Genomic DNA, 16,748 nt, shown 5'->3' on the forward strand with positions numbered 1-16,748 from the left:
GCGTCGATAGGAGAAACCGTGCGGAACGCCAATGACAAACCCCCCAGGGTCAAGTGCGAACGGACTAGGGGGGCAGGCTGACGGTGCCCTGGGCTATTGCTGCAGCCGTGTTACGTGTGCCGCTCGCACGTCGAATTGTTACCAGGATGAACTCCCCCCACCCTCCCCCCCCCGCTTAGCTTTTGAGAGCTGCAGAGAGATGGGTTGCGTTCCGAATGAAGTTTGTAAAAGAGCAGTATTAATATTACTCTGGTTCTTTCGGTAAAGTCACGTAGGTAGAAAAAATAACAAAAGAAAACGTGACGTTTCGGTCGCAACAGAAGCGTCCACCTGAAGACGGACGCTTGTGTTGCGACCGAAACGTCGCGTTTTGTTTTGTTATTTTTTCTATCTCCGTGACTTTAGCGAAAGAACCAGAAAGTATGGATTCCTGCAGTCACGAAAGCTTCAAATCAAGGTGGTATTATAGTTTTCATCGTTCATGTGTTGTTTGATGTTCATCACATTAAGATGCTTGCATCATCCTCTCTAATTGCATTTAGCCTTTATTTATTTGATATATATAGATCCTTACTCTTAGGTCCATTCGGTAAAGTCACGTAGGTACAAAATAATAAAATAATAATAATAAATGAAAATAACTCAATTAAATCACGACGTTTCGGAAGCAACACAAGCCTCCGTCATCAGGTGTAACTGCTCCAGTAAAATCACGTGTGTAATTTAGTTGTTTTCATTTATTATTATTTTATTTTATTATAATTTTTTACCTACGTGACTTTACCAAAAGGACCTAAGAGTATGAATCCTTGCAGTCACGAAAGCTTCGAATCTAGAATATATAGATCCTTGTTTGTTGACTGATTCGTACTTTGGCCGCCCTATACAGGCTATGACAGCCAGTTGTAATTTGCGCTGTCATCAGCCGGGAGATAATCTGCCCGATCCGGTTTCCACTGCAGCAAACATAATATATTTCACCTTCATTTAACATCGATTTATATTAGCAATTTTGTCCGATTCCTTCCGTCGTGCAGTTGTTTTTGTTCTCATTTCTATTTACATCATTGCCGTTTGGCTTTTGTCATTCTTTTTTCGGTAAAGTCACGTAGGTAAAAAAAATTAAAATTTAAATTAATAAAAAGTAAAATAAAAATAAAATAAAAATCACGACGTTTCGGAGGCAACACAAGCTTCCGTCTTCAGGTGGAACCGTCACAGCACGATAGCTGTATCAAGTAAGACTTGATACAGCAATCTTCAGGTGGAACCGTCACAGCACGATTGCTGTATCAAGTAAGACTTGATACAGCTATCGTGCTGTGACAGTTCCACCAAGTAAGACTTGATACAGCTATCGTGCTGTGACAGTTCCACCTGAAGACGGAAGCTTGTGTTGCCTCCGAAACGTCATGATTTTTATTTTTATTTTACTTTTATTAATTTTAATTAAAAACATTTTTACCGACGTGACTTTACCGAAAAAAAAAAAAACCTAAGAATATGAATCTTTGCAGTTACGAAAGCTTCAAATCTAGAATTTTGTCATTTTGATGACCTGCGTCTCTCTTGCGAACGAGACTCATCCTAGCATCTGGAGCTCTCGCCTGGTTACACAAAACAAATGTGTACTTGAAACTATTTCCTATACCACTAACTGCCACTGTGCTGAGAAGAGTCGACCAAGTATCGTAGTCACGTGACCAGCAGGGATTCTCGCTTCTCTGCACTGGCCCCGTTGGCCACAGCATTAGCCGGGATGCCGTAGTGGCGAGATGTTATCTCCCTCACCCGGTATACAGGAGATCATGGGTTAAATCCCCACCCTGATGCCTACTGTATGTCTGGAGTTTGCATGTTTTGCCCGTGGTCACGTGGATTTTTCTCTAGGTCCTCCGTTTTTTTCCCTCCACGTTTAGAAACATGCCTTTAGAGTATTTGGCTGCTATACATTTGCACATATGATAAGCCACGTATTTGAGCTGCTATGATTTGTGATAGCCAGATGGCTTCTGAAAAAGATCTACATAGCTCCGTGGGCCTTTCCTGTTAAAATAAAAAAAAGTTAAAATCGTTTTAATAGCAGCCGGGCACTTCTGACTTTCATTCCATTCTTTAACCGTCTTGTCATCTTCCCTTGCCCAGGAGGAGTCGGCGCGACGCTCGCACAGCGTCGGCGGCTACCGACACGGCTCCCTCTCCGGCTCCGCCACGCCAACCGTGCCGCAGTCCCCCGCTCAGCGCCACTACTCGCTGCAGCAGCGGCAGCAGCAGCTGCAGCAGCAGCAGCAGCTGCAGCAGCTGCAGCAGTCCTCCGCCGTCGCCGGATTCATCTCGGGCATCCAGGGCCCGAGCGCCTTCTCCCCGGCGGCCGCCTTCTTCGGGCCGCCGTCGCCGACGGCCTCCACCTCGTCCGTGGCGGCGCTCGGCTCCATCCTGGAGCGGCGCGACGTCCGCCCCGACGAGGACTTGCGCAATCGCGACGTGCTGCTGGTGCGCAGCGACGCCGGCACCCTGCACTACCCGCAGGTCAGCAACCACCCCCACCGCCCCACCCCCCCACCAGCCCCCGCTACCCCGCTCCCTGCACTACCCGCAGGTCGGCAACCACCCCCACCGCACCACCCCCCACTGCCCCGCCAGCCCCGCTCCCTGCACTACCCGCAGGTCAGCAACCACCCCCACCGCACCACCCCCCACTGCCCCTGCCAGCCCCCGCTCCCTGCACTACCCGCAGGTCAGCAACCACCCCCACCGCCCCACCCCCCCGCCAGCCCCCGCTCCCCCGCTCCCTGCACTACCCGCAGGTCAGCAACCACCCCCACCGCACCACCCCCCGCCAGCCCCCGCCCCCCCCGCTCCCTGCACTACCCGCAGGTCAGCAACCACCCCCACCGCCCCACCCCCCACCAGCCCCCGCTACCCCGCTCCCTGCACTACCCGCAGGTCAGCAACCACCCCCACCGCCCCACCGCCCCACCCCCCACCAGCCCCCGCCCCCCCCGCTCCCCCGCCCCTTCCGGGGACTTCCACGGCTGCGAACCTCGGGCAAGCAGCGTTTTGCGCAGGCCGATTTTGCTCGCGGCGACGTTTGCTATGGGTTTGGGTTCGTGTTGGATCGTGACGACGACGACGACATGGGCAGGTAGCCTCGTTGGTGTCCACTGTGCATTTCGTCATTTGTTGTTTCCACTTTCCTCCTCTGTCTTAGTGCCAATATGGCTCAGGTAGTGGCCTCGTCGTCATCAAGCCATTCTCTGTGAGGTCTTCCTCTCTTTCCGGATCCTTCCATTCTTCTGAAGAAACACGCTTTTAATTTTCCTGTTGTTGTCCATGCTACAAATGGTACCAGTTTCCTTCTCATCACTGCTTGCCTCATCAGGTTGTTTTCCTCTATGCGCAACATTTTTCTCACTGGGATATGTATAAGGCACCCTAAAAACCAGAGGACCCGGAGAAAATTCCACGCGACCACGGGGAGAGAGACACGCAAGCTTCAAATACACAGCAGGCGTCAGGGGTCGTAATCAAACCCACGACCTCCTGTATACCAGGCGAGGTAGTTAACATCTCGCCACCTCCAAGTCTGAATTACGATACAGGCTGAGATGTTATTCTAAGCTGTGGTGCGCTGACGAAGACCAAAAATGGCAGTGCGCAACGGTGGTGATGTTTTTTTATCTCCCGGCGTGGCATCGGCGGTGGAAGCGACGCGGCGAGTTTCCCAAACCTCCCCGCTTGCTCCACCCCGGCGGTGTAAGCGAGCACCCCACGGCGAGCCGATGGTTCTTGCGGTGGGGGGAAGCGTGGGTCCTCCCACCTCGTCCCAGATGTCGGGCCGGTGTCAAAAAGTAGGCCCCAAAGTATTCTGTCGAGGTGGCTTCAGAGCTCCCTCTAGCGGGGGAGGCCCTTCCACCGGCAGTACGTATCTTTCACTTCTTTCGCACCGAACGTGGCCAACTGTGCTTAACGGAGGTGCGGGGGGTGGGGGGTGGGGAGGACGACGAGGGACGTGGGGGGGGGGGGGCGAGTCATTGCAGGGCTGTGCCTTGACCCATTGTCCCACCGCAGGCACTCGTCGGCACCGTCGGAGGTGGAGGAGGTGGGGGCGGCCGCTACAGCCTGGCGGCATCGGGCCACGCCGTCGCCTCCTCCTACTCGGCCGGCGACCGCGGCGGCCGCTCGGGCCCGTGGGACGACTCGGCGTTGCCGCGCGCCTACGCCGGCTCGTCCCAGTGGCACGGCCACGACGGCGGCGGCGGCGGCCACCAGCACCACCACCAGCAGCACGCGCGGTCGCGTACGCCGCCCGCGTCGCTGCACGCCCTGCAGGCGTCGCTCGCCCCGCGCACCGTGGTGCCCATCGCGCTGGACGAGCCCGACTTCGGCGCCGGGCGGCGCTGGCCGCCGGCGTGGGGGGCCGCCGCCACCGCGACGCTGCCCCCCGAGCAGCAGCGACGGAAGGTGTCGGTGGGCTCCTCCGACACCGGCACCGTCACGCCGTTCAGGCCCATCGGCCACGTCGATGACAGGGAGACGCGGTGAGCGGCGCGGCCCGGGGCACCGGGGGAGAGCCCCACCCCCTGCCCCCCGTCCCACCACATCACCCCCCCCCCCCCCCATTCTCCCTGGAGGTTCGGTTCGTGGCGGGGAAGAGAGGGCGCCACGGCGGCTAGGAGATGTTAACTACCTCGCCTGGTATACAGGAGGTCGTGGGTTCGATCGCGACCCTGACGCCTGCTGTATGTTTGGAGTTTGCGGTGCCTCTCTCCCCGTGGTTGCGTCGAATTTTTTTGGTTTACAGTATTTGGCTGCTATAAATTTCGACATGATAAGCTACTTCGTTGAAAAAGAGCTATGTAGGCTGTGGGCCTTACCTGGCAAAATAAAAATAGTGATTGAACAGCACTTTCCCCAACAGTCTGTTAAGGCTATAGGGGGGGATCTTTGTCTTTTTTCCGCGGCAGGGAGCGCATGGAGTCGATGGAGAGGCAGATCGCGTCGCTCACGGAGCTGCTGCACCGCAGCGTCACGCGGGAGGACGCCGCCGCCACCACCTCCTCGTCGTCGGGAGCCGTGCAGTCGGCACGCGCTGGCACCACCGCCGCCAGCGCCGTCTCATACGCCGCCCAGCCTGGTACGCCCGCACCCAGCGCAGCCGACAACTGAACTGCAAACTATGTTTTTTATTTTACTAAGTAAGGCCCACAGAGCTATGTATCCTTTCTGTAAAAAATCCACAAAGTCAGAACTTTTTTTGGTGACCGAGCTGAAACCATCAACCCGCTCCGCCCGGGAGAGCCCTGTTCAACTGCGGGCGGGTGACACCTGGATTCAAACCCAGGATATTCGCCGTGCTGTCTTAGTGCTCTGACCCCTGACCCACGCGGCCGTCACCACCACCTCTCTGGAGATTCGAACAAAACCTCCGTGCTTGGCACGCGCGACGAGAACTAAACTAAACAATGTTTTAAAATTTACCAGGTAAGGCCCCACTGAGCTACGTAGTTCTTTTTCAGATGGCGACCTGGCCATCGAAAATGGTAGCTCAACGAAGTGACTTCTTATCGCGTGGAAATGTACAGCAGCCTCCTCCTCCAACACCCGTGCGTGGGTCGTCCGTGTTCGCTGAGCGACAGCTGTCGCGTTGAATTCGGAATGTCGATGATCGTTGCCGAGAGGCCTCCGTTCAACTGCTGCAAGTCAAGCTCCTTTAACAGACGTGCCTGCGACAAGTTGAGCCCGAGTGTGTGTGTGTGGATCGTACTTAGGCTTTCCCGGTTACTCATCGTGTTTTATCTTTGTTCAATTATCTCCTGGTTTCATTTCCTTTATTTTTGTTCGTGAAGAATGTAATGCGCCTCCGATGAGCAAGGTCGGCAGTGTACGTTGCGAAAGAAGTTCAACATACGTCGGTGACATGTCACGAGCGTGCTGATACTCGCCGTTTGCTTCACGACCGATGTAAGCACGCTCTTGTCGCTCGAGAACCTGCAACTGCATAACGTCTGTACCATCGCAAGATGCCTATGATATGGAGCCCAGCAGCTCTTTGGGCCCTTCCTGCTGAAATAAATACAATCTCTATTTATATATGAACCTTATGGCGCGACCCCAGGGTCCCGAATAAACGGAAGTCGAAATCGTAATTAATTAATCTATTTTTGCCGACTCCGTCCCACCGCGCATATAAACGCCGCGACCCACCTGGCGCGGATTATTCTGTTGTCGTGTCGTCCAAGCGTAGCGAGGACGAATGCGCAGAAGAGCTGAACAAGCGAAACTTTGATTAGCGCGTCGTGTAGAGCTCGTCGAGAGGAATAGATCGCCGTGTCGTTCGCCTTCAACAGACGTAACATGACGTCGCAATGCAGTTGATGCGAGAGGCGGGGGCTTATGGGACCCTGGGGTCCCGCCATAAGCTTCATATATCGAAAATATCTTCACGCGTGCTGCTTTAATCACACTATGTGACACAATTTTTTATCCTGGGTAGTGAGTATTATTTCATAATTGCTTATGCTTAAAAAGTACAAAAAATGGCTATTATTCCCCAAAAATTTTGCTTTTGTGACCAGAACAGTGATATTTTGAAGTTTACCTGTTTTTCAAAAACATTCCAGATAGATTCAGTGCTGAGCAAAGTTCGTGGGGAATAATAGCCATTGTATGTACTTTTGAGGCATAAGCAATTAAGAAATAACACTTACTACCCAGGAAAAAAAAAGATGTTACACGGTGCCATCAGATGCTCCTCACTCATCGCGCTGGGTCATTCCGCGATTGCTTCGAGAGAAAATAAAAAGTCTTCGCCCCTCGCTCTGCGTAGGTGAACAATTAAAACAGAAGTTTCGTGCGGCCGTAATCGGAGCAGTTAGAGCAGTGGGGGAGCGTAGGCTGTGGCAAATATTCACGTGCACAGTTTCATTTCAGCAGGAGTAAATGCGCATTTATATTGTGTTTGACGTTGGAGTGGTGGCGCAACGGTTAGGGGCAGTGCCGTCAGAACCTGTCCGTGGCCATAGATAATATCAGGAAGAGAAGTTATTGTCATCGAAGCAATTCCTTTATTAAGCCACGTCAAATCTGTAATGATCACAATTATTGCGCCGACAAAGGTTAGCAGTGTAGAAATAAGTGAATTAAATAGACAATAGTAATATATTGTAACAGCATTTATACTCTGCTACATCCGTATTATATTTCAGTCCGCAGATAATTACTGCTCATCGAAGCAACTGAATTGAACGGGCATTTGCTTAATCTGCGCCACGGTTGTGGAATTCCCTACCGTTGGAAATTCCGTTCATCTGATAATGTGGATACTTTTAAATCTCGTCTTTAAAAACCACATCTTCTTAAGTCAGTTTATTGTGTTTAGTTTATTCTATTTAGCTTCTCCGTCTCTCTTGGCCCTTTCCCTATTCTTACAAGGTGCCTTGAGACATTAAGGCACCTTACAACTACAGTCAACCCTTGTTAATTCGACACACATGGGGCTCTGGCCTTGCCGAATTATCCAATATTCCGAATTTTTTACGACTGTCCTCCCCAGTGCCTCCTGCCCCCATATTTATTTTTTGCCAAATTTATTTTCCAAGCGCTTCACACGCCCTACGCATTGACACACGCCCTGCATCAACTCTATCCAGAACCTTGGATTTGTCTCGCAGACTAAGGGATTTATATTTCAGTCCCTTTCTATTACTGCTTGATGTAGGTGTAGACGACATTTATGAGAGGGTTGGCTTACACAGAGTGCACAAACAAGTTAAAGTCCAAAGCGACGGGTCTGCACTGACGCTCACCATGCACGCCGTCACCAGACTGAGTCGGTGTTTTGGTCGTTCGGTACGGCAGTTCGGCTCGTGCCGAGTGATCCCCATTCAGGAATGATCAAATCCCGAAATAACGAGGTTTTACTGTACATTATCATTATTGATAAGCGCGAGAGCATTCATCGCGGGGTTACAGCGGCACTTTTAAAATCCGCCCCCCCCCCCACCTCCGCCTCGATCGTGCCCAGGCGAGTGTTGTGGAATCGCTCCGGTACGTTCCCTCCAGCCCCCGCGGCACCGAGTCCCACCGTGGCTGCTGTCAGCACTGCGAGCTGACTTTGGCCTTTCAAGTCCAAACAGGTGCGGATGGCGTGGGGGGGGGCAGATAGGTGTGGGGGGGGGGGAGATAGGTGTGGGGGGGGGGAGATAGGTGGGGGGGGGGAGGTGTGGGGAGGGGCGGAGATAGGTGTGGGGGGGGCGGAGATAGGTGTGGGGGGGGGCGGAGATAAGTGTGGGGGGGGGGGCGGAGATAAAGGTGGGGGGGGGGAGGTGTGGGGGGGGGGCGGAGATAGGTGTGGGGAGGGGCGGAGATAGGTGTGGGGGGGGGCGGAGATAAGTGTGGGGGGGGGCAGAGATAAGTGTGGGGGGGGGCGGAGATAAGTGTGGGGGGGGGCGGAGATAGGTGTGGGGGGGGGAGATAGGTGTGGGGGGGGGGGGAGATAGGTGTGGGGGGGGGGGAGATAGGTGTGGGGGGGGGAGAGATACGTGTGGGGGGGGCGACGATAGTTGTGGAGGGGGGGGTGTTGCCGTGCAACCGCCACACGCGCAATGACAAAATCGCCGTATAGCCGACACGGACTGTCGGGGCAAGTGCTGTTAGCCGGGAAGGGCGGCGTGGCGCACAGAGAAGTTGTTGGCGTGGCCCGAACCGCACAAGGGGCGGGGGGGGAGCCGCCTTTTGTCCTCCCCGTTGCTGTTGTGTGTGCGCGCTACGGGTTCTTCAGGCTGAGTAAATCTGGAGGAGGCCCAGGCCCAATTCGGATGATCACCACCGATGTTAACCGTGGCCGGGAATTTATTTGAAGTGGCGTAGCTTAGGTTGCGTGCTAACCACCGCGGGACCGCACCCCAGGGCGCACAAAGACAAAGACCCCCCGTATAGCCTCAACAGACTGTAGGGGCAAGTTCTGTTAGCAAGCACCTAATTAAGGCCGGAACGGCACACGAGAGGGTGGGTGGCCAGCACCACGCCCGGCCACCTTTGTCTCCCTCGTGCCAATATTTACACACTGCACCAGCTACTCATTTGAGGCTGACCTAAGAGAGGCCCCATGATCAGTTCGGTTAATCATCCCTGGTGTTAGCCGTGAACGGGAATCGAACTCGGCTCCACCGGGTTCGTAGCTCGGCGTGCTTGCCGCTACACGCACACCCCAGGGCATACGCAGACGCGCACGCTGGCACGCGCACGGAGGGCATGGCTGCCGTGCGTGCCATCAAGATGACTCGCCGCCCAAGCACTGTGCTCAACGTAGTTTATGGCCAAGGAGCTGAGCGGGCCTCGTCTGCTTCTGGGAGACGTTAGAGCGGTGGCTGGTGGCGCGGTGCTTGCTTCGGGAATAATCGGGAACGGGTGTGGGACTTGAAAGCTTTCTAGCGGTGGGAGTTGGAGGGAGGGGGCGAGGGGATTGGCAATGGATGGGTGGTGGGGGCCCGTATGTGTGTATTTATGTTGAACTTGTTTCGCACCCTACGTGGGGCGGGTAAGTACAACAAACTAAAGACAACAAGCAGTTCTAAATAATAATAGAGTTTTCAATCTAGTTCTTTTAAAAGTGCATAGCTCTGATGGCGTCCTAATATCGGAAGAAGGAGCATTCCAGACGGCCAGCAGAAGTGCATCTGAAAGCGCAGTTTGCCAGTGCGTTGTAAGGCTGGCACGGCACATGCCGGGGGGTGGTGTGGCCAGCAGCACCCCAGCCACCTCTTCTCGGCGCTGAGCTTGACTCGTGGCACGTGTAAGGTGAGGCGACCTCAGGGATCCCACTTTGCAGTGATGTAAATAGCTGGGAATTGAACCCGTCTTTGTTCGATGGTTAGCCAAAAGCCGCTGCAAATAGGACGAGCGGAGTTCGCGTGGCGGTTTACGCTCATTGACGAGATCAGCAGCAGGGTGTTGTGGTTCATTTGTGGCGAGCGCTTTGCGTGTAATGAGCGCGACCTTAACACGTGTTCGCTGTGCAACCAGAAGCCAATGCAGCTCGGTGAGCACTGGACGGCGGACACGCCCCGATCTTTCAGTACACCATTGGTGATGGAATCACCACGATTTTGTTGCCCGATCTCATCGGATGGCAAAGCGAGCGCTAGGCCTGTTTCGTACAGGTTTTCCCTCAATTTGTGCGGTAGAAGCGTTCCAAAAACAAAGAAGCTAAATCGCTTAGCGTTGACTTGCACTGTCGTCCAACCTACAATGCACCGCGTGAGATGGCCACCTGCAGCGCAGCGCACACGGCGCACAAACTCCGATGATGCTGGATGTAATTAGCAGCGAAAGGTCGTACTCAAGTTGTAAATGTTGCGGAATTACTCGCCAACACCCCGGTGGGCTTGAAGGAGTAACTAATTGGCTCGTTTTGTTAACGTGACAAACCTTACTAGCTGTGTCGGGCGGTGGAGGGTTACGACGCATTTTATACTTACGCGATCGAACCCAAAACACGTTTGCTCTGAATAATATTGGTCACGGAGGCCTACGCGTTAATCCAAATATACGGCAGCAGGCGTCGGGGTCAGGATCGAACCCACGACCTCCTGTATACCAGGTGAGGTAGCTAACATCTCGACACCGCGGATTTCCACCTTGACGTCGTCCACGGCACAACGGCTCCTGTGTGGCCGGGTGTCAGCTCGCGTGGGGCTACGCACGGGGCAAGCGCGGGGGCAGGGGGGGGGGCCCTCTCGCAATCGGTGGCTTAACAGTCACAGCCACCGTCTCCCAGCCCATACCGATTCCCACACACCTGGACGGGTTCCTGCCGTTACTCGGCCCGCCTGCCCTTGATGCGTGATGTCAGGTACGTGGCTCACGTTCGTCAGTGTGCGGGTTCAAAGTCTGCGTGATCTGACGGGGGGGGGGGGGGCTCTGAGTGATATTTACTTTTCGCAGGTGCCTCGTGGTTAGTTCTCCCAGCCTTGCTTTATGGCCGCATCGCTCGCTTTGGTTTATGAGGCAATATCCTGACGATGAGTCTCGGCTAAGTTGAAGCTGGTCTCCGAGCATTACAGTAACGAGTGTTTTCATAACACGAATTGGATATAACGCGATGAATGTATTAGGGAACACTTTTGTTTTTCATAGAATGCGGATGCGAATTTAATATAACGCGATCGAGCGAACGGGACTACATCGTGCGAGTAGGAATAAGCGGACGTGCGGCTGCCTCGGCGTAGCATCGCACAAGGCATTGGGATGCTGCTGGATGCTTCGAGATGCTACCCACGTGCCTCGGTCTTTGTTCAGCCTGCATTACGCATCTCACGTTTTTATCGCGGACTGTGGCTTTCCATAACAACGCCGGCGTTCTTCATGAACGCGACTTGCTACCGCCGCCCCACGAGAGAACAGGGCCACGCTCGTCTAGCACCAACGCAACGCGTCTCGTTTTGTGGCAATCCAACACGAGCTGGAAGACCTTTTCCCGAAATGTTTGTACGACCCGTAACTTCGCCGGGTCGGTGAAAGTCTTCTCGGGCCTGGTTTAGACATCGGCGCGCCCTCTAAGCGCCGACGTTAACGCGCGAGGCTGGTAGTGAAATTGAGCCCGGCGATCGCTGCTTCTGTTCACTGATGAACTGGTAATGCGTACGGTCGGTCGCACGATGCGACAACAGGCGCGTTGGGCATTACATTTTACGGGAAGCCAATGTTCAGTCATGAGGCGAGGAACCGCTTGTTTTCTCGAAGTGAATTTCGAGAAGATTCACGAGTTATTGCGTCTGCCTGTGTGAATCTTTTTACGAGATCGACTTTGGGGGGGAGGGGGGTTAATAAGCAACCAAACTCTATCGTTCCGTATCGATGACTGAACTGGGGGAGGTCACGGAGCCGCTGGCAGGTGACTTACAGAGGGCTGAGTGTGGGTGAGAGCTGTGTGCTTAGGAGCAGCCTCCTGTGTTTTGTCAGCATTATCCAGGATAACATTACTATACCGTGTGTATGCAGACAACGACACTAGACATCCCATTAGCACGGTTGGCTACGTACGGTGTGAAAGAAGTTCATACGTATGGTGTGAAAGAAGTTCGCCATACGGTATGTTGAACGTCTTACATCACCGCACGTAGCCAACCGTGCTAATCGGAGGTGCAGATAACATCAGCACCTCCGATTAGCACGGTTTGCTACGTACGGCGCGAAAGAAGTTCAACGTACTGTCCATACCTACACAGACGGCTAGGCAAGGATAATAGCACAGTCGAACTCACTGGAAGCAAACTGCGCTGCCATGACCTGAAACTGGCCATGAATAAAATCACTCGGAATGTGCCATATGTCGGGCGCTAAGCAGGGTCGAGCATGGATAGTGATTGAATGGGCGACATTCACACACAACAGATTGTTATAGGCGGTGGACAACATTGTGGGTAACCGAGGGCAGTACAGAAACATAAATTGTGCTACAGTACAGTAACACCTCGTCATTTCGGTCTTTGTTCATTCGTAATTGGGGATCATTCGGCACGGCTGCGCTTTCGGCATATATATACGGTGTGTTAGTAATTCGCCACGAGCCGAATTGCCGTACCGAACGGTCCAATTTCGGCATACACGTGGAGCGACGCCTCGCGCCACGACCAAAACACCGACTCGGTCTGATGGCGGCGCGCGTGGTGAGCGTCAGTGCAGACCCGTCGCTTTGGACTTTACCTTGTGCAAGCCAACCCTCTCATAAATGTCGTCTGCACCTACATCAAGAAGTAATAGAAAGGGGCTTCAAGTATAAATCCCTTAGTCTGCGAGACAAATCCAAAGTTTTGGATCGAGTTGATGCAGGGCGTGTGTCAATGCGTACGGTGTGTGAAGCGTTTGGAAAACAAACGTGGATTTTTTTTATTGTACATAATGCGGAATATTGGATAATCGCAAACGCCTAGAGTCACATATGTGTCGAATTAGCAAGGGTTTACTCTACTACTCTTCTCCCACGCCTTTACAAACCCGCACTAACCAGCGTGGTGAAGTATGGTCAAACAACCTCCACTTTTCGCACGGCATGGGGAGGCCCCTCATCCTCCAGTGCATAGGCAGAGGGCTTTATGTTTACATATCTAAAACTGTGATGCAATAACAAAAAATTGGCAAATGATTTACAGTCTGATAAACTCGCAAATAAGTAATTTTCACAGTAAAATGTGATCCCACTTGCGCTAAAGACTTATCCTGGATGATTCTGTGAGTATGTAAAAAATGGGCGCTGATGGCCTGTGCCTCTACGGCACTCGGCTAAGATATCCACAGCCCCTACTGAAGTTCCATGTTCTGGGTTATAGTTAAAGTTGTTAATCGGTACCCAGATAAACCGCTAACCGCTTTGACAATCGATCAGCGGATCTGAACTTCTGGAACCGGAAATAGTTTTCTGCAGAAATGTAGTTGTATGTAAATATGTTGAACTTCTTTCGCACCCTACGTAGCCAAGTGGAGGTGCGGGGGGGGGTAGGACAACAAATGAAACACGAAAAGCAGTTGTAAATAAAAGTGTTTTTTATATCTAGATAGTTGGAAGGAGGTGGGCGTACCCACACTTTACCACACCAATCCGTGACCCGCTGATCGAATTAACTGCGGTGCACCCATTTATACTGCCGGGTGGACAGAGGCATGGGTGATGGTGGGGAGATGGTGGGGGTGGGGTGATGGTAGGGGTGGGGAGATGGGAACGATGCGATGCGGTGACCTTTGGATGGGAAGTCCTGTGTGTGAACCATCACAACTTCGTGGCAGCAACCTGCCTTCGTTTCTCAGTTAAAAGGGTAACAATGTCACATTATTTTTCATCATCCGTTGCTTTTCGGGTTAGATTAGCGTGTCGATGAAATGTAATGTTATTATTTTAGTTTTACTTTATAACCCTCCACTGTTCGGACTGAGCCAATCGAAGGAAGTTGCCGCTTGGGCAAATATGCCAATTGATTTGGGTTTTCAACCCGGCTGAATGATGGATATCTGTGGGCCCTTTTTTTTGGTCAAAGTTATTGTGTGAAAAAAAACAATAGATTTTTGCCTTTCTGGCAATAAAACAGGCGTTAAGATGTTCAAACACCCAAATAGAACGCCTGACTTTTTGCCAGAAAGGGTAAAACCTATTTTTATGTAAATTATTTTGATTGATCCAAACACGGGGGCGGGGCGGAAGGTGTGTACAACTTCTGCGACAGGTGAGTGGTGCATTGTGGGAAAGGCGGCTCGGACAGATAACCAACACAGACGTGTGATACGTGCGTCAGATACCTTTTCTTCAGGGAAGGAAGAGGGTAAGAGGGCGGAGAAGTGGGAATCAGTCGCATTGCATGCTCAGTCAAGTAAACTCGGGGTCTTTGGAATGGCATTCACGAGGGGTCCCAGATCTGGGTGAACTTCCCAATTCCTCAGTTTCAGACTCAGGTGTTCTAAAGCTGTTAGGGTGAATAAGGAGTTACGGTGAATGAGGGGCCCCCACGGTTCTTCCGGGAGCTTAGGATGGTCTTTCTAACCGAAATGGTAACACCGATATTTATTTTTCATACTGGAGAAGGGATGTTGAAACGCAAGCGTAAGTTTGACATTTGCCCAGGAAGTGACAATTTCATTTGATTGGCTCTTGTTGGCTGCTGGAGGGTTTTATATAAAAAAAAATGATTACGCCTACACGTCAATTTAACCCAAAAAAAAACTACGAGTAGTATCGGTAGTGTGAAAGCTTACTCGTTAATTTAATGTCACGTTCATTGCTCTAGACCAGTGGTACTCAACCTTTACTGCAACCTTGCACCCCTTAGATTCTCAGTCGTTAAAAAAAAATTATGTTAATAAATAGGAAGGGTTTGATGACACAAAGTAATTACACTCGCGTGCCCGTGCTCGATTTGTGTTTCGTTGATTTACCTTCTAAAAACCATCTGGCCATGTCTCGTGCACCCCAGGTTAAGAAGAACCACCGCCTCTAGACTTTTCTGTGTGCGGCAAACTGTTTACCAGGCTAATATAGAATTTTAGCTTTCGTGACTGCAGAAATTACTATACTCATTGGGTTTTTTCGGTAAAGTCACGTATGTAGAAATAAAATCTAAATAAATAAAATTTCTTCAGTCATGAAAGCTTCAATTCTATATTAATCCACCTCTACGGGGAGTTTATCTTTACAATTCTGTCCTAAACATCTTGCCCTGTGTTGTCTTCTCTTCGTATGTATCTCTACGTGCTACAATTTACTTAGTTTTTTTGTTTACCGTGGTCTGTGTCTCCGTTTCTGTTTTCTGCCCCCTTTTGGTTTTCCCATGTGCTCCCTCCTTGTCGGTTCCCTATTGTTTTCCCACGTTTTGTTGCTTTTTCTTCGCCCTTCCTCCTCCCCCCCCCACCTCTACAGCTTCTATAAATTCCCTGTACGTTATCCCTCCAGGCGTGTTTCTGCGTGTGCCTCTCCATGTGTGCATGTCTCTTGTTGTGGTGTTACTCTGGTTGTCCCTCTGTGCTGCCCAAAACATCTTTCCCTGTATGTTCTTCTCTGTGTATGTGTCTCTGCTACCTTGTACACTCTGTTCTACGTTGGTATGTTCAGCCCAGAAGTTGAACACGAAATTTAGCAGTCTTTTGAAATACGTGGTCAACCAGGTTAGTGTCTAACTGTGTTGTTGGCCGACTGGTTTTGCATCACGTGGTGTTTCTAAGGTTTGTCGAGTTCTCGTCTCCCATCTTCTTGTTGTATTTGCCTCCATGCAGTTTACCGTTCTCTATGTGCTATGTGCGTGATGTCCCCCTATGTGTTCCCTCGCTATGTGTTTTACCCAATTTCCACCTGGTGATGATCGCTTGTGTTGCATTCAAAACGTCGTGGTTTATTTTAATTAAATTAAATTTTATTTTATTTTTACTTACTTGACTCTACCGAAAAAAAAACCAATGGGTATGTTAACCAGTTTTTTACGGGGATGTTTTAAATGTACAGTCTGTTCTCCTATAACGTGTTTCCATAACGCGAATTTAATATAACGCGATTGAGTGAACGGGACTACGTCGCTCGACCTGATGACGACCGCCTGTGTTGCGATCGAAACGTCGTAGGTTTTTTGTTCTAATTTTTTTTAAACCTATCTACTTGACTTTACCGAAGGACCCAAAGAAAATGAATAGGAATACGCGGTCGTATGGCTGCCTTAGTGTAGCATTGCATAAGGCATGGGATGCTGCTGGATGCTTCTAGATGCATCCCAGTCTTTGTTAGGCCTGCATACGCATCTCGCGTGTTATCGCGGACTGTGGTTTACCCCGTGTTACATATTATTATCACTCGATTTTTCCATAACGCGGTGTTCTTTAGGAACACGCAACTGTTACCTCGTTATAGGAAAACGGGCTGTAGTTATGTTAATGCAAAATAAATAATGTTTGAACAACCACAATACTTGTGGTCATATGCATTGTCTTTGAAACTGATTGGTCCACACCAGACAGCTTTCTTTTGAGCCGAGTCTCAAAACGGTGTTAGACCAGAGGACGCCAAAAGGCGTACGTTAATTAATTCGTATCGGTGTGCGAGCAGATGTTGAACATTAATTAAATTGAATTAAATGCGTTCAATTGTGTTTTTGAATGAGTATAAATACTGCATTATTTAAAAAACCATATGATCACTTAAAAAAATTATTTTTACTACTAGCACCTAAAGAGACAAAAATATCATATTGAAAGCCCACGATGCTACAGCAACC

The 16,748-nt window shown here is 51.1% G+C and overlaps 1 protein-coding gene across 2 annotated transcripts in view; it reads left to right on the forward strand.

The window, feature by feature from the left end:
* Positions 1-16,748, forward strand: part of LOC144938137 (uncharacterized) — a 96,508-nt gene that overhangs the window by 45,862 nt on the left and 33,898 nt on the right. For both annotated transcript variants that reach the window (XM_078865858.1, XM_078865859.1), the window contains exons 6-8: positions 2,146-2,529; positions 4,072-4,541; positions 4,968-5,137. In XM_078865858.1, the coding sequence (XP_078721984.1) occupies positions 2,146-2,529; positions 4,072-4,541; positions 4,968-5,137 (1,024 nt within the window). The remainder of the gene's footprint in view (positions 1-2,145; positions 2,530-4,071; positions 4,542-4,967; positions 5,138-16,748) is intronic.

This window comes from Lampetra fluviatilis, chromosome 21, assembly GCF_964198595.1.
Source record: "Lampetra fluviatilis chromosome 21, kcLamFluv1.1, whole genome shotgun sequence".
In the NCBI taxonomy this organism is placed as follows: Eukaryota; Metazoa; Chordata; class Hyperoartia; order Petromyzontiformes; family Petromyzontidae; genus Lampetra; species Lampetra fluviatilis.